This window comes from Psammomys obesus, unplaced genomic scaffold (assembly GCF_907164565.1).
Source record: "Psammomys obesus unplaced genomic scaffold, mPsaObe1.curated_primary_1811, whole genome shotgun sequence".
Taxonomy (NCBI): Eukaryota; Metazoa; Chordata; class Mammalia; order Rodentia; family Muridae; genus Psammomys; species Psammomys obesus.
In genome coordinates, this window is record NW_026596051.1 from 16,551,009 (window position 1) to 16,569,219 (window position 18,211).

The following is an 18,211-nucleotide window of genomic DNA, read 5'->3' on the forward strand; positions in this document are numbered from 1 at the left end:
GTGTGTGTGTGTGTGTGTCTGTAGTCCAATCCTGTTGGCCCCTTCCCAAGGAGTGTGACTGGATTCCTTTTGCAGACTTCTAAAATTTATTAGATTTTATACACACGCACACGCACACGCACACGCTCACACGCACACGCACACACGCACGCACGCACGCGCGCACACACACACACAAACAAACAAAAATCTCACACACTCCATTGAGGAGAGGTCTAATTTCTTTACCTGCAAATCTGAAAAAGATTTACCAAGATTAACGGGAAGCTGCCTCTTCCTGGTAGCACAGTGTTTTGGCGCCCTCTTCTGGTTGATATTAGCAACTGCACACCGTCCAGCCAGGTAGCATTATTAGAGGTAAAGAAACCTGGCAGAATTGTGTGAAGAGTCCAGCAGTGTGAGGGGACATGTGTCCTGAAAATTACGCCAGCCGGTGTAGACAGAAGCACTGCTAACATGGCAGGGGCACTTGGTGCTCTGGTGGACAATTAAAATCTTGAAGGGGTGGTGAGTCGGGGCTGGGTTCCCCTCGGGCAGATCTGAAGACCCGCTTCTGTGGCTAGAGTTCACTGATTTGTGCACACTGATGCGTACAAACCAGGGGTGCTGGCCAGGAGCCATGGGTGGCAGGTGGGGTGCTGAGAGCCTCTTTCATGGCTCAGTATCTGTGACGCACCCTGTCTGGTGATCCTCAGCTGGCTATTCACAGTGTGCGACGTGTGTTAAAGATGAGGGGTGCTGCGTGGCGCAGAAGCCAGCTTCAGTTTGCTTAATCTAGCATTTCATAGATTTTTTAAAACCCTAGAGTTCTCTTTTTTCTTGTAAAATGCTAACTACTCTCATGAATAAAGCTTGCTTGGAAACCCAGGGATGGCCCGTGACCAGACAGCCTGCCTCACTTTTGCCTCCCCCTCTCCTCTCTCCTTCTAGGCAGACATCTTCTCTGGAGCCATATTCATCAACCTAGCCCTGGGCCTGGATATATACTTGGCCATCTTTATTCTGCTGGCGATCACTGCCCTTTATACGATCACGGGTGAGTCCATTCCAGCGAATTGGTGGCTCAAGCTTGGTTCGGGGTTAGGCACGTGTGACAAAGCCTTGTGAAAGCTCCCGCACTGGCTGGACGGGTCAGGACATCTCACAGGCATTCGGGAAGAGCTTGGCTCTGAAGGCTGAGGGACAATGTGGCTAAGCTGGGGCAATTAGAGGAACGCCCGGTGAAGACATGAGTGAAGTGGCAGGAATGGTGGAATTGGTGGCAGGAATGGGCATGGCGTGGCTTAGAAGCAAGATGAGCCAGCGGCTACCTGAAGAAGGCGGTTACTGGGAACTCAAGAGGGTGAGAATTAAGGTGATGAGATTGGGAGCCATAGCGAAGTGGGAGAAAGATATGCAAAGAGGTCTTGGAGTAAGGTTTGAGGACAGCACAGACCTTGGTGCTCCTTGTGGGAATGGAGGAGAGAGGATCAATGGTGGAACTCCATGCTCCGTGGGAGCCCTGTAAATGCAAGGACAAGACATTACTTAGGGGGGTTGGGAAGCTAACTTACAGTTAGCACAATTGCCTGTCTCATGCACACACACTCTCTCACACAGCGAGAGAGAGAGAGAGAGAGAGAGAGAGAGAGGTTTTTTTTGGGGGGGGCATCCTGGGTTCCATCTCTAGCATTACAAAGTAAAAACAAAACAAAAAAAAGAGCAAACTCTTTAAAGGATCTTTAGACCTGGCCCCTTCAAGCACTCCGGCAGTCCATCAATGGGACAGATGTTGGAGTGGGCCAATTCAAAGACCCGGATCTGGCCTGGGAGGCATCTGAGCTGGTCAGCCCTCCAGCTCTTCCACTCTCATTCTCTTGGGGCTGGCTCACCAGCACCCCCCACAACCAGGAGCTCTGCTGAGTGCTGCAGCAGGTGAGAGGCAGCGACAGCTCTCACACTCTCATGACCCTGAGGCCAGCTCTTCTGCCATGGATGGGGAGGGACAAAGAGGGGAGGAGGGCATCTTTCTCTCATCTGCATCACTGCTCAGCAGATGAGGGGCAGGGCCAGCTCACCCACTCTTATGACCCCAGGGCCAGCTCTTCTGCCTGCCATAGGTATTGAGGAGTGAGGAGGAGGGCCAGAGCAGGCGCTCTTTTGAGCCATCTCCTAGTTTAAAAAGCTCACAACTAGTACACTCTGCTAAGATATAGACAAACGTCATCCTTTCTCCAGGCCTTGAGGGTGCTTTCATGAGAAGGGAAGGTCAGAAACATCCTCAGTAGCAGGATGTTGCAGCAGGATTAGGGAGGGAAGGAAGGAAAGGCGGGTAGGTCATGGCGGCAGTGGTGATGATGCCTTGTGGTAGAGAGGGGGCAGTTGGCAGGAAAGGGAAGCAGGTGGACAGCCACCCACTCCATGTGACCTATCATCTTTCTGCCTGCTTAGGGGGCCTGGCAGCTGTGATTTACACGGACACCTTGCAGACAGTGATCATGCTGATTGGGTCTTTAATCCTGACTGGGTTTGGTAAGTGTTGCTGGGGCCAGCTGGAGAGGAGGTGGCAGAGGTGCAGGGTTCTGGGAAGAGAAGAGAAGAGCAAGACTGCCTTGCCTGCCTGCATGCTCTGCTTAGGTTGGGGCAGTGGCCCAGCCCTAACTGGCCACTCTTGTGGGCACCACCTTGTCCCTGAAGGACACCTGTGGAAGCACACCCAAGGTCCACTTGATCTCCCCTCGTTTGCTGTCTACAGCCTGGGTCGGTGGTCCCCAGTGAAGTGATCTGGTGCTGTGTCCACAGGGCACCTGGGTAAAAAATGAATAAGGCTGCAAGTGACAGAGATTCGCACGTTATATGTTCAGTCTGAAACTGTGTCTTGTGTACATCGTGATGTTAAAGTCCAGTGTTCATGCATTGTTTAATGCTTTACTTGACAATATTGAAAAATTGTTCACTCACTGCTGGCATCTCCTACCATCTCTTGAAACTTTACTTGACTATAAAAGATGGCGTTGGAAAACCTAGTTGTTACAAGAAGATTTAAGACGCTTCTTGTCTGTAGGTGCCTAGGACCCTCTGGGTGTCTTTCAAGGACTCTTATCTACACTCCAGAGTGTAGTTTTCTAAGAATTTTCATTTGGTTTCCCCTGGTAGGCTCTTGGGGGTTCAGCAAGGCACAGGATAGAATGACTTGACTCAGGGTTCTGATTCCTCACCCATTCCTGAAGCATCCCTGGGGCCAGCTGTTTGGGCCCATGTCCCGTCTCCAGAAGGCTACTATGTGTTCTAGTCTGTGTTCTGAGACCTAAAGACCATGGCTGACAGTCATGCCTATGGCCCAAAGCCAAGGCCTCCCCTTTCAACACTGTTTGCAGTCAGGGCAGTACCACAAGTTGCTGCTTTGAAATGCCATAGTGTCTCCCAAGAAGGCGGGGCAGAGATTAACACTCCTGTTTCCAATAAATGGGAAACCTGAGACCTAGCAGGAAGGTGCTTTCCCCAAACCACACATCAAGGATATTTTCTTATGCTGGTGTCCTTGTACTCCAAGGAGCTAAAATGTTCACATAGTTCTTTGTTGGTACCAATATTTTCAGCTTTCCACGAAGTAGGAGGGTATGATGCCTTCATGGAGAAGTACATGAAAGCTATTCCAACTTTGGTTTCTGACGGAAATATCACCATCAAGGAAGAATGCTACGTCCCCAGGGCCGACTCTTTCCATATATTCCGAGATCCTATTAAGGGAGACATGCCATGGCCCGGGCTCATCTTTGGCCTGGCCATTCTCTCCTTGTGGTACTGGTGCACAGATCAGGTACGCGGTCTGGGCATGTGGGTGGACAGGGCCCATGACCGAGACTCCCACCTGTCGGGCTGGTTGGCTCCGTGGGTTGCTGGGGACCGAGGCTAAAGACCCCAAACAGGGAAGCTGGGATAGAGAAGGGGGTCACGGGATCACGGCTGCACACCTCCTCACTGGGATGTTCCCGGCAGGTCATTGTGCAGCGCTGCCTCTCGGCCAAGAACTTGTCTCATGTGAAGGCCGGCTGCATCCTGTGCGGCTATCTGAAGCTATTGCCCATGTTCCTCATGGTGATGCCGGGGATGATCAGCCGGATTCTTTACACAGGTAATTCCTCTAGCGGAGCTCAGTCCAGTCCCACTTTGCTGTCTCGACGGTCCTTGGGAAGCCCTCCGCTCCGGCTTTGCACTCTTTCTTCACGCCGTGATTACCAAGCATCTGGGTTTTTCTGTGTCAGGCAGTGCGTGCACCCTGGGGCATAGAAAGTTTGCCTTGTCTTCCCTGATTTCTTCTTAGATAAATTTATTATTTATTTGTGTGTCATGGTTTTAAAGTTGTTTATAGCAGGTTCGCCTGATACCCTGGACCCAAACTCCGGAGGCAACTGCAGCAGGAGAGAATCAACTCCCTCATTTCTCACACTCATTTTTAATCCCCTAATCTCCCACAGTCATGACATCATCCAGGTTCCCTCTTCAGGAAATAGTGTTTGCTCTCCTGAAGTTCTGTACCCTGGCCCCAGGCTTGTAGTGGTGTCTAATAATTTGTTTTGTAATTTTAATGTCCAAAGGGCCCAGCCAGCCCTGTGCTCTGTGCTGGTGGCCCTGTGCTCTGTGCTGGTGGCCCTGTGCTCTGTGCTGGTGGCCCTGTGTTCTGAGCCCCGTTTTGTGGCTTGTTTCCTCATGGGTGTCCCACACCTTATGCTTTGCCATCTTGAGTGACAGACACATCTTTGGTCTTTTTGTGGCCTCTGAGTGTTGCTATTTACATGCTTGTTCTTAATAAAGATAGCTTTTGGTTAGCTGTCCTGAATCAGAACCATTCTGAAATGCACAGATGACAGCAATAAATAAACAAAGCACCACAGAGTGACGGTTTGGCAAGCACCCTCCAAAATGAAGTCAGAAGTGTTGGCAGGCGTCTGCTGTGTTGTCCTTGGCTCTCACGTTCCTGTATGGGCTTGCCCACACGATAAAGACACAGTTGCCCTCTGTCTTCCTAATCACACATCTGTGGGTATCCAACTAGCTACACCTTGAAAAACATTAAAAGATTTGCGTCTATACTGGAAATATGTCAATTTTTGCTTATCACTTTCCCCAAACAATATAGTAGAACAACTATTTCTGTAGCGTTTACAGCTTATGACGTATTGTAAGTAATCTGGACACTTAAGGGGGAGGTGTGTGGAGTAGCAGGGGCGATGCTGTCTGAGGGGTTGAGCGCCTGCAGTCTTTGGAATCCACTGGGTAAGGAGAACCGGAAACCGGTCACACGTGCACACCAAGAGTCAGCTGTTCAGCAAACAGAATGGCTCATACCTCCATGGCTACTGCACACACTTAGAAAACACTGCTGTAGGGATTTGGCGCTGTGTGCAGCAATGCTAAATGAGTGCTTAACACACGCTTGTTCAGCTGAATTCTATACAAGTTCCTGGAATTTTCTCCCAGAGTCGAGATCTTGTTTTCTTCTCCTCCCAGTCTATTTCTTTCTTACCTCTGCTCCAGATTTCTCACATCTTGGGAATCGCCCCAGTTTTCTAGAGTTTGACTCTATGTCTAAGAGCTAATCAAAATAAACCTCAAATCTAGGAGCCACAAGTTACCATGATTTTCAGGAGAGGAAAAAAAAAAAGACAATTATCATCATCAAGCTCTTTAGGTGATAGTGTCTCCTCTTCCCCACAGATCATTTCTTTGTGTCCTTTCCTTCTCCGCCTCAGAACCCTCTTTTCTGACAGCTTCAAGGTGAATCAGGACTGACAGGGCAGGGGTATGCTACAGACAGGCTTAGGTGGGAGATGTTTTTCTCCTGGCACCATTTCGGGTGTTGAGCAGAAATGTCCTGTTTGAGGTGCTGCTTTAAGAAGGTAAGCATGGCATCTGTCTCCCCATGAACACTTGCTGATAAGACTCTTCATCTCTCTCTAGAAAAAATTGCCTGTGTCCTCCCCTCCGAATGCAAGAGATACTGTGGCACTCCCGTGGGCTGTTCCAACATCGCCTATCCAACCCTGGTTGTGGAGCTCATGCCTAATGGTGAGGCTTTCAGGGGGGGGGGAATTTGGTTTGGGTTCCACCTGGATACATTCTGGGGCAAAGCCATTTCTGAGCCAGGGGTGTGCTCAAAGGTAAAAGCCCCATTTCTCTATGTATCTCTCTCTCTCTCTCTCTCTCTCTCTCTCTCTCTCTCTCTCTCTCTGTGTGTGTGTGTGTGTGTGTGTGTGTGTGTGTGTGTGTGTGTGTGTTTAGTTTAATATGGCATATGGCTCAGCAGGGATCTAGAAGTTCTGGGTCTTCTTCATCAGTTGGGCTAAGAAAGGAAATAATAGGAAAATTTGTTGAGGGGAAGAGAAATTCCCTTCCCATGCCTGTCTAGATAATAATTTAAAGCAGCTAAGCAAAGGCGCTGTAACTTACGACAGCCATTTTGGAAAACAGAATGGAGGCTCCTGAAAAACATTGAAAGTAGAGCTCCCACAGGGTTCAACAATCTCCACACAGGGAGAATGGAAACAGCGCTAACGAGACGTGTGTGCCTAGCGCACCTTGCAAGCCTGTGCACAATTGCCAAGGAACAGAACCAAGCTAAGTATTTACACATGGGTGGTAAAAATGTGATCTCCACTGTATGGTTTCGGCATCTCTGTCAAAGATCAGGCGTCCATAGGTGTGCGAGTTTATTCCTGGGTCTTCTGTTCGGTTCCATTGACCTACCAGTCTGTTTCTATGCCAGTACCATGCAGTTTTTATTACTGTTGCTCTATAGTACCGCTTGAGATCAGGGATGGAGATACCCGCAGAAGATCTTTTATTGTAGAGGATTGTTTTAGCTATTCTGGGTTTCTTGTTATTCCATATGAAGTTGAGACTTTTTCTTTCGAGGTCTGTAAAGAATTGTGTTGGTAATTTGATGGGAATTGCATTGAATCTGTAGATTGCTCTTGGTAAAATGGCTGTTTTTACTAGGCATGGAGAGAACCTAGACCCCCTGCTCAGATGTGGCCGATTGGCATCTCAGTTTCCATGTGGATCTCTGAGCGAGGGGCTGCCTCCATCATGGACTCGGTTCACTGCTCTTTGATCACTCCCCCCGTGCCCCTGTTCCTGGCTTCCTGCAGCGGCTGATGGAGCAAATGCTTCACCCACTGTCTCAGGCTTCCTTCCCTCGTTTGTTCATTACGCTTTCTGTTCTTTTGAGGCACAGTCTTGTTATGTAGGACAGGCCAACTGTGAACTGAAATGAAGTCAGCCTTCTTGTCTAGCTTCCCCGGTGCCTGAATTGCCAGGGTGCTCTGCCACATCTGGCTTTCTTTTCTAACTTTTCACCACAAACTTTCTGCACAACCTTGGGCAAACCATTTGCATTCAAATCATAGAAGAGTGGGAGTAATATTTAACTCCCTGAACTTGGCTGCTTATTAATTGAGGTCCCAATGAGCAAAAGTCACACTGGTCTTTGCAGGAATTATGTTACTTCTCTGACTTGGCGCTCTGCCTGCCCGCCCTTGTGAGACCCCAGCGCGTGGTGCCACCCTAGAACAGTGGACAACAAAAAGACCCGTGCAAACCCACAACCACTGTCTGTGCATGTGTTGTTTCTGGCCTCTTTGGCTTCTGTGAATACTGAATTCCCAGTGCCTTTCTTGTGCTATACCACACAAATATTTCCCACTCTCAGTGGCACTCTCCATTCACTACTCAATAGCATTTAATATTATTAATCGGTTGTCTCCCTTAAATCTTTCTCTTTGGATTCATAATATTACCCTGTAGCATTCTTTTTTATAACTCTATTTTAGTTGGGTTGTTTATGCCTCAACCCCTCTTCCAACCTTCCAACCCTATGCAGGAGAGAGAAGATTAGCAGGGAGAGAGGGCCGCTTTATTTCTCCCGGCTGTCTAGGGTCAATGGGTTCTTTTAGGGCTCTGTACCAATCTCCGTCACCGGCAGCTGCAGCCAGCGGTCTTCTTCAAGCTGTTGCACCCCAAAGTGTTTCTCTCTGTCTGTCTGCTCCAGACCACCACACTGTCCTGTCTCTGATTTCTCCAAATGGCTACATGCCACATTCCACAAGCCACACGCCACATGACCCACCTTCTCTTTCCTGGCTCTCAAATTCATATGCTCAGAGCCCTAGACCACGGCCCTCTCCATGCCACACGTGGAAGGACTGTTTCCAGCTGGCAAAAGCCATGCCCCACACAAAACAATTAATAGCTGTGGACAAACTGTAGCCCAACTATAATCTCACATTTGGGATTAAAGCAAAAGCATATTTACATAATATAACTGAGTTTACACAGAAACCAAAACTCCCATTACATTACCCTGTTTCTCTCTTTTCCCATCTCCTCAGGCTGCCTCTTTTTGGTCCCACTTGTAGATTCAGCTTTCTCTCAGCGATTCAGCTTTTCCCCCTCACTAATCCTCATCAGTTCTGTCCATTTTGTCTCCTAATTATCTTGTACTTATCTTCCTGTCTACTTTTACCTTTTTTTTTTTTTATCTTACCTAGTCAGATATGCTCTGATCTTTTGGGGGACTAGGCTGCCTTACAATTATATTTAAAAAAAAATGGTTGAGTAGGTAAGTGAATGAAAGTTTAATAAGAACAGAAAAATGAGAGGAGGTTAAGTTGCGTGTCCTTACACTGCTCAGCCCACCGATGACAAAGCTGCTGTCGGTAGAGCTTAAATGGGTCTTGCTGCAGGCCAGGCAGTCCTTGTCACAGATCTGCTTCAGCAGGTGACCTATTACAGTGGCTCACAGGCTCTGGTCCAGCCACCCCAACAACCACTGTCTTCTAACAGGAAGCCCAGGACTCAGTAGTTGTTCAATTCACAAGGCTGGGTGTCTCGGCTGGCCTTTAGTATACGCTGGAATCCCTAAGAAGTCGGCTCCAAAGCCGGGAGGGGATGGCTTGCCAGCCAGAGTGAGGGCAAACAGGCAAAGGGCAAGAACTCCCTTTCCCCATGTCCTTTATACAGGCGGCCACCGGAAGGTGTGGCCCAGAATAAAGGTGGGCCTAGCTGAGTCAAAAGATCTGAATTAAAGGTGGGTCTTCCCACCTCAAATGATTTAATAAAAAAAAATTCCCCCACGGGTGTACCCAAGCCACTTGATTTTTTTTGTTTTGTTAATTCCAGATGTAGTCAAGCTGACAACATCACCCTCGGTATGGTACACCCTTACCAGATGTGACTGGCTCCTTTTCTCTAGGCTCCCACTCATGGATACCTTCTCATTCTCATTCAGTCTAGTTTAGACACCCTCCTGCGGTCTCTCGGATCTCTTTGGTGAGGGTCCTTGTGGAAGTGCCCTAGGTTGAACCTGCCAGGACCACCACGCTCGTCCCCCAAACCATTATTGTTACCACTTAATTGGAAAGTTTCTAAGATACATCTTGTCTCCAAATCATTGTCTGCTGCGGTCTCAGAATTTAAAGCTACGGTACATTTCTTAAAATGTCTATGCTGTCTTGAGAGATTAATTTGAGGACATGGCATGGCTTCTAAAAGCATACACACTTGGGTACTGGCACATGAACAGCAGAGAGTCAGGGTGATGGATATGTCACCCAAAACCTCGTTCTCTTTCAGGACTGCGAGGCCTTATGTTGTCCGTGATGATGGCTTCACTCATGAGCTCCTTGACCTCCATCTTCAACAGTGCTAGCACCCTCTTCACCATGGACATCTACACCAAGATCAGGAAGAAAGCATCCGAGAAGGAGCTCATGATTGCAGGAAGGTAAATGCAGCACCTCGCCCTCCAACACGTACCACGGAAGACTAAAAGATCACGAAAGTTCCACTCACGGTAGCTCTCACGTTAGGCAGGATTGGCAGACGCTTGGTATAATTGGAGTTATCTCTGTGGTCAGTTATATGTACCCTTCCCTGGCAGTTTCTTTTCATTTTCTGTGGTTCTGGGTGATTGAACTCGGGGTTTGTACACCCTGGGCAAGTGCTGTGCCCCAGAGCTACAGCCCAGCCCTGGCAATTCAGTTCACATTGAAAGCAACTGAACAAATGTCCCGCTGGAGTTAGATGAGACGGAAGAAAGCAACTTGTTTACCTCAGGCTGCCAATGAGCATTAGCGGAATGAAGTTCTCTGTGCCTTAACTAGCCTGGACTGAGCAGAGCCAGGCCTGCCATCTGCCCAGGGCTCCGCGCTGCTCCTGGAAGCTTTTCCTCACTCGCCCCTCTTACTGCACTTCTTTGGAGCCCAAATGTTCCCGACGTCTCACCCCTTTGAAGCAACATTTTTGTTTAAAAATGAAATGAAAGTTGGTAGACGTTTCATTGGCGATTACACTCTGTAAATTACAGATCATCAGTATGTGCACATACATTTTAATAAATGATGCTGGGATTGAATGTGACACTTTGCACATACTAGGCAAACGCTCTACCACTTGGCTGCATCCCTACTCCTTATTTTTTGAGAAAATAAGGATCCCCTCCGTAAAAGCCTATCTGACCAGCACAGAATCTGCTACTTTGTACCCAGAGCGGAGCAGCACTGAGACCTCGATTGGTTTTTTTTTTTTTTTTCATTCTGGAAGGCTCCTACTGAAAAGAAAACCAGAACTTGTGCAGTTCTCTTGGCCCTATGATTTTATTGAACCTCAGTGGTTTTTTTTGTGCATCCCATAACTACTGGTTGGGGGGGGGGGGTTGCTCAGCACTGAACAAGCCCACAGCGATATGCAACAATTGTGTAGTTTGTAAGAGCAATCAAGGACTCAGATAAGGAAGAGAAGAGCATGGTACAGTGTCGTAGGGGGAGGCTTGGTGGAGGGAGGTCTTAGGGTCAAAATGGCAGGTAGGGTTTGGGTAAAAAGCGGGTGGTATGGGAAGGCCCTCTCAGAGGGAGACCTATGTGAAAACACTGCTCATTTGTCTTAAATGCACACTGGTAAGGAAACTCTAGTCCTTTTTATAATTAAATCAAGTGTGCAAGTACTAAGAGCTTGAAAGAGAATCTCCCACAGTTCTACAACGTGAGGTGAAACTGAAGGAGAAGAAAAAGAAAAAGCTGACGGGAGAGAGCCAGAAAAACTTGATTACATCCTAACTAGCTTGTTCCTTCCGAATCTCTTTTTTGGCTAAAGTTCTTAACTTTGTTAAAAACTTTCTAAGAAAGAAGGAAAAGAAGACGGTGTTTTAAAAAGTTTATGAGATGTTTTTCTCTCATTTATCTTCATCCCAACCTTTCAGTCTGAGTTTTCAGCTGGAGAACTTGAGTCTTGCCGAGAGATTAAGTAACTTGCTCTATAACACGCAGAAACAATAGGAATGTGGGTTCATGATTGCCTCGCTCCAGAGTCTATTAACCGTGCGCCTGTATTTTGATTCTTCTCAAAGTGGGATTTTTCTATGTCAGGTCACTAGACCTAGCTGACAGCTGACAGTCAAATGTGTTTCCACTGTTGATAGACACAGATGACTTTCTGGTAAGCAGCGTAAAGAAGAAAGATGCTCCAGGAATAAATCTGCTTCTTTTGCCTCACTGTGGCAATATGAGCTATGTGTTTAGTTATGTAATACACACGTGTATATCATATATGCTGATAACATTTGCATGTAGGAGTGTGCATATATGTTTGTTATTGACATTATTGTTGCTATGTATATACGTATTTATCGATACTATTGTTGATATGCATGCATTAATTCATTTAGAGCACTGATACTCTATCGCGGGGCTCTGGTTTCAGGTTGTTCATCCTCTTGCTGATCGCCATCAGCATTGCCTGGGTGCCCATCGTGCAGTCTGCTCAAAGCGGGCAGCTCTTTGATTACATCCAGTCCATCACCAGTTACTTGGGGCCGCCCATTGCGGCTGTCTTCCTGCTTGGCATCTTCTGCAAGAGAGTCAATGAACAGGTAGGTGTCGTTCCGGCGGCCTCAGAAAAGCCGTGTGCTGCAGGCGTGGCTTACGGGGGTTTGCACATTCCCCGTGAGAAGGATTCTGCATTCCAGAGATTTCAAACAGAAATGGATGTGCAGCTAGGGTTTGGATGGGGAGTTTCAAGGAGTCATGAGTCTCCCTGAGAGTCGGCGTGAACCCTTAAGAGTCAGTGTCAGGTCCGTGTCTCTCTGACTCCCCTGATTTTGCTACAAGGTCCCAACCAAGAGTGTACATTTTTGATCCATTTTTTTTTCTTTTTAGGTGCTTAGTTTTATATTTTTTTTAAAATTAGTCTCTGAAATGCTTGTGTTTACATTGCCTTCCTGAAAACTAACTTAAAACAGTAAGGGCCTTGTTAACACAGGAGAAATAAATAGGACAGAGAGTCTCCTAGGTGGAGTGAGGGCTATGAGAGGAGAGCCTCCTCTTCCTCACTCTTTGACAAGATAAGTTGTATGGTGTTGAATGAGGTGTGAGTTAGAAATGAGGGCCACCCCACATTTTGCACATTCATGCGGCTTCTCCCCGGCACGGGTTCACTGGTGCACAGTGAGCTTTGCCATAAGTAATTTACACATATAAGGTCCCCCCCGCCCCCGTGATGACTTCTCTGATGGACGCTTATGTGTGAGCTACAGGGGGAGGCTTCCCATGGTCGTTATGCAGTAAGACTTCTCCACTCTGAAGCCTCTGGTGGACAGGAAGGCAGGAGAGCTGACTGAAGGCTCCTCCTGTCACCTCTCGCTTTCTCTGCTGCATGGTGTGCGCAATCAGGCATTCCCACAGTCTTCGCACACACCTGGCTGCTCACTAGTATGGCTTCGCTGTTTCTGTCCATCCAATCTCTGTGACTCTGACTTGACTCTGTAGCTCTGCTTAGGAAATTTTGTTTGTAGTCTCTCTGGGTGAGCAACCCCAGAGGATGTCCTAATACAAGTTCCCTACAGAGGAATTCTAGTCAGAACTCCTCGGGGCCCAGGGAAGAACAAAGTCCTGGTGTTCAAGCAGTTCACCTGGGAGACTGTGTAAGAGAGATGACAAATGAGTCTAAGTAGGCAGGGATTCAAAGAGGGCATTGTGTGTTAACATTGCCAGTGCCAGGGAGGGCTCCTTGGAGGAGGTGGGGCTGGAGCGGTTTAAGTCAGAGAAGAAAGAGGGAATTCAAGATGTCCAGTTCAACCTTGCCCAATGTGGAAATGGAAGGGGAACGTCAGGGACTTAGAAGAGGTCTCCCCTGTCTTAAGAAGGAGTTTATATGTGTATAATAGAATGGAAGATACAACTGGAAAAAAAAACAAAAAAAAAAAAAAAAAAACAGAGCAAGAGCAGGTTAGAAATAGCACCTTTGAAATCCAGGTCAGTGAATCCGAATCAGCAGGGGTATGATACAAAATTTAAAGTACAACAGAAACCAGCCTATGGGTGGATAAGCTGTCCAACCATCCACCCACGTGGGGAGGGTTGGGAAAGGGTGGCGGCTACCCACGTGTCAGGCTAACTGTCTGACATAATACAAACGAGGTATTCAGTGAGGACGGGGGCGGGGGGGCAGACTGAGGCCCTGTGGGGCCAGGAGTAGATCTGGCAGGTGTGTAAACGGGGAGGGTCAGGGAGACTCATTGAGCTGGAGGAGATGTCGGCTATCTGGCTGGGTCCAGAGGTCGGCTGCTGGGCAAAATGGACCTATGAATGTGTGGTCCTGGGCTAAGGCAGGTGGGCTGGGGAGAAGCCTTGAAGGAGTCAGAGGAACTCACTGGGCTAGATCCTGGAGAAGGACGTGGTGACCTGGGAGGGCTCTAGGTTAGATGTGATGCAGAAAGACCTGTGGGTTGCTGGAAATGTCTTTTTTTTTTTTAATGTCTTCAGAGACAATAAATTTCAAGTCATTCCTTTGTATCAGAATGCACTGGAATCTGGAGTCTTGTGAGAACATTACTGAAGTTATGCAGGCTCAAATAATTACAGATTTGTGTGTGTGTGGTCCTGAGGATTTTGTCCATGACCTCACACTTACTAGGCAAACACTCCACTACTGAGCTACACTGCCCATTCTCAAACTAGTGTTTAGGTTAGAAGGAAGTTCTTGAATTAAGACACACTGTTTAATAGTCTCTACCAATCAGCAAGTATTTGTTTGCATTCTATTTTGAATTCTTGTTTTGTGATCCAGCATATCTTTTGCTGAAACAAGAAAGACAGACTCATGCCCCAAATCTGAACTCCAGTGCTCTGGCCTCTGATGTTCTGGAGGAGCCTCTTCTCCATTTCTTCACTTCTGTCTTCTACTGCTTAGGGAAATGAAATTGCCAGTTGCTTTCTCCCTTCCACACAATTAACCTAGGGTTTTCTTTTCCAGGGAGCCTTCTGGGGACTGATTCTAGGCTTTCTGGTGGGAATCTCCCGTATGATCACGGAGTTTGCCTACGGAACGGGGAGCTGCATGGAGCCCAGCAACTGCCCCACGATCATCTGCGGGGTCCACTACCTGTACTTCGCCATCATCCTCTTCGTCCTCTGTGTCATCACCATCTTGATCATCTCCTTCCTCACCAAGCCCATTCCAGATGTGCACGTAAGTATCCACTGGAGACCTTTCCTGCTCTCATTTCCCACACCTTGCCACAGCACCCAGCTGAGTGCCTCATGACTGAAATAGTTCCAGCTTATCCTGGTTCCATGGAGAAGGAAACAGGATGGAAAGCAAGGGTACAAGTGACGGAGCCCAGAATTCAGCCTGCGGGCTATTCCCTGGACTCTGCTCTCTGAGCAACAGCTACAAGTGAAGTAAGGTCACTTGACAGGCAACATAATAGCTTAGAAACCCACATCCAAAATAAGTTACATTTCTTCTATGGAACACGCCACAAAAATCACCCCGCTCAGGGAAACCTAAACTGTGGCTTACTCCTCGACTTTTTTCTAGTTGAGGTATTTTTAACAGTATGTTTTATTCTGTTTCCTGCTGTTATAATTGAACGCCAAAGACTGAGTAGATTATAAATAATAAAAGTTTGTTTCTCTCACAGTTATGGATACTGAAAAACCCAAGGTTGAGGGTTTTGTGTGGTGAGGGGCTTCTTGCAGCGCACTAACACAGTAGCCAGCTCGGCACAGTGGCACACACCGGTAATCCCAGCACTCAGAGAGGCAGAGGCAGAGGCAGGCTGATCTCTGTGAGTTTGGAGCCAGCCTGGTCTACAAAGCAAGGATGGCCAAGGCTACACAGAGAAACCCTGTCTTGAAAAAAACAAACAAACAAACAAACACAAAATACACACACACAAAACCCAAAAACAACCAAACAAAAAACATGGTAGTCAGTGTCATGATAGAAGCTGCATGTGAGAGAGGGAGAAAGAATAGAGCCCAAACTGCATCTCTTTTGGTTTTTATCAGAAAGGTTCTCCCGTGATAGCAGCATTAAGACGTAATCAGAGATAATCTTAATATTGTCCCACTGGCAACTACCTTCTGCTGTTTGCTTCGGATGAGACGATCAGACCACAGCACACTACCAATGTCCGCCCATTTTAAGCTTCCCGAAACCGTAGTGCGCTTCTCCGGTTGCATGTGCTGCCGCTGGATTAAAGTTCTGCCATCCATCTACCAATTCACAGAAGGACAACCAATCACGGGCCCGTTTTATCATAATCAAAGTAGTCTGGTGGCCCAACGCAAAAAAGGCAATTTTATTGTTCTCAGGTTTGCAAACGAGCAGAGCTAGAAAATGAACCGAACCTGGCATTTGTTTGTGGAACGAGAAAAGAGTCGTATGAACACTTTGCCCCGGCACACACAAACAGCGTGGACTCCTTCAGAGGCCTTTAACTTCTCTGTCAGATTATCAGGAGCTGAGAGAACCCTTACTGTAAAGAGATCCGCATCTGTAGTTGGGGGTTCCAGCTTGCCTCTCGTCAGCTCCGGGGTAGGAATCTTTGTGCTGCATCAAGCATTTTCCTGTACTTCCTTCAGAAGTATTGAAGCCTCAAACAGATTTAGCACTGAGCTTCCCTGTGAATTAGAGATCAGGATGGACACTCCGCCTTGCATTTCTCAGGCTTTCTCAAACTTCTACCTCACATTCCGAGCTATACCAGTAGCAGCTAGCCCTGTTCTACCCTGGGCTGATATGCCTCATGCTAATAGTTTTTATTTCTATAATATCTCAGTATTCGATAATAACATCGGACAGTGCTGGTTTGGATGAATGACTGTTTGGTCTTGTTTCTTAGTAGCAGTGCTGAAAAGAACAAATTTATCAGGAGAAAAGTGAATTCATTCACATGACAAGCACTTATATTTCAGGCAGTCTCTTTTCATGACATTTTTGATTTTAAGAACTTTAAATTCTATTTTATTTATGTATTTTGTGCATGTGTGAGAGTTCGTGGGTGGGCACAGGCATGCCACAGTGCACAGATGAAGATCGGGGTAACTTGTGTGAGATGGCCGTCTGCTTTTGCTCAGTGGATCCCAGGGATTGAACTAAGTCTTCGCGCTTGGCTGTAGGCACCTCTATTCACTGAACCATCTCACTGGCCCCATACTTTAAATTTTATTGTATTTTTTTATTTCGTTTTTCTTTTATTCTTATGTTTTTAATTTTTTTGTTTTATTACTATTACTATTATTTTACTTCTAATTTTTTGGATGCTTTCACATAAAAATATACTGAATTTTGGCCACGTACATCATCCATTACCATCTTTCATCCCACGTCTCTCCTCCTGAGACTTTTTCTTTCCAACAAGCCCCCTCTTACTCTGAATCTCATCTTTTGACCCACAAAGCTTGATTAGGATTGCTTTCATGAGAACGGGCAGGGAGTCAGTCACCAGAACATGGAGTCTTATCACTGGCTAGCCCATTGAAGAAAATGACACTCCCTCCTCTTGAGTTGTCCAGAGTCCCTCAGTGCGGGGTGGGGTCTTGTGAGCGCCGTCTCCATACACAAGGAAATGGTGACATGGCCAATTTTGTGCAGGCCACAGCCACAGGGAGTTCATGAGCACTAGTCAGGGCACTCCTCCCCAGATGCTCTCTCTGTGACACTCCTCGAGCCTCGGAGGTGATGGCACAGATGCCTCATTTAGGGATGAGTTGAGATATATTTAGTAGGTGTATTTGCATTTGGGTTTCTTCCATGTGTAGAACGGATGCTGTGGAAGGGGCAGTTTTCCATGTTTTCTTGGTCCAGAGAGGCCATATTCTTTTCCCTTTTTGGTGCATACTTCTTTGTTTCCCGAGATTCTTGGCCTAAGGCACTGGTTACATCTTCCTGCCAATGCTCTGCCCTCTCCACAGCTGTACCGTCTGTGCTGGAGTCTGCGCAACAGCAAAGAAGAGCGTATCGACCTGGACGCAGGAGAGGAGGAAACCCGGGAGGACCCTAAGGACACGATTGAAATAGGTGAGTCCCGAAGCCTTTTACCGAAGTCTTTAGCAAATGTCTTCATCAATGCTCGAGTCTCTTCCCAGGGGCTGGGGGAGGGGCAGGGTGAAAGATTGTATGTGTTTGAGGAAGTTCACCACACGGTGAAGGTGAGAGAAAAACCTTTCCACTGCCTCGCTCCTCGTGCGTTGCAGCACTCGGTGACTCCGGACGAAGAAGAATTTGTTCTTGATTTGGAGCGTGGTCTGGGGTGGGAGAACTCGGGCTTTGCTGACATGCTGTGAACGAAGAGAGATGTACACAAAGCTATGTTCGCCTCTGGTGACACTGGGAGTTTGGGGCAGAGGCTCTTGGGATCTTACACCTTTCCTCTTTCGATCTCTCTGGATTGGAAATTGGAAAAATGCAGTTTCTTTAGATGGTTTAAGGTGACGCTTAACATCCATACACATTCTTCATGATTTTTTTTTTTTTTTTTTTTTTCATTTCCTGGGATCGAGTCTGACGTAGGTTTAGCACACTGGAAAGCAAGCACTCTGTCCCTGAGCTACCCTTTAAATTAAGTCCTTCTCCAACTTCAGGGCTGCACCTTTTCCTCCCTGCGTGGAGGAGGTGCGCACGTGGTGAGTGCACGTGTGAGGTGTGCGGAAGCGTGGGCACCCACGCCCCTGTGCTCCATCTAGCGTTAGTCCTTCTGCAGGATCGCACTCCGCCAAGAAGAACAAGCTGTGAATCTGGCACCAGAACGTCACGCGTTTCTAGCTGTGGACCCACTGGGTGTCTAAACTCGCTGTCTGCCTGGGGACACTTAACCTCAGCACCCCATTCTAAAGTTCCGATACACAGACGCACTTGATTGCTAAAGCTCTGGTTGTAAAAGTGTGTAAGC

At 47.4% G+C, this 18,211-nt stretch overlaps 1 protein-coding gene across 1 annotated transcript in view; it reads left to right on the top strand.

The window, feature by feature from the left end:
• The window catches only part of Slc5a1 (solute carrier family 5 member 1), a 72,569-nt gene that overhangs the window by 51,761 nt on the left and 2,597 nt on the right, over positions 1–18,211 (top strand). The window contains exons 6-14 of the mRNA XM_055623913.1: positions 931–1,036; positions 2,431–2,511; positions 3,579–3,799; positions 3,979–4,114; positions 5,941–6,048; positions 9,613–9,763; positions 11,737–11,905; positions 14,287–14,502; positions 17,235–17,340. Coding sequence (XP_055479888.1) covers positions 931–1,036; positions 2,431–2,511; positions 3,579–3,799; positions 3,979–4,114; positions 5,941–6,048; positions 9,613–9,763; positions 11,737–11,905; positions 14,287–14,502; positions 17,235–17,340 — 1,294 coding nt within the window. The remainder of the gene's footprint in view (positions 1–930; positions 1,037–2,430; positions 2,512–3,578; positions 3,800–3,978; positions 4,115–5,940; positions 6,049–9,612; positions 9,764–11,736; positions 11,906–14,286; positions 14,503–17,234; positions 17,341–18,211) is intronic.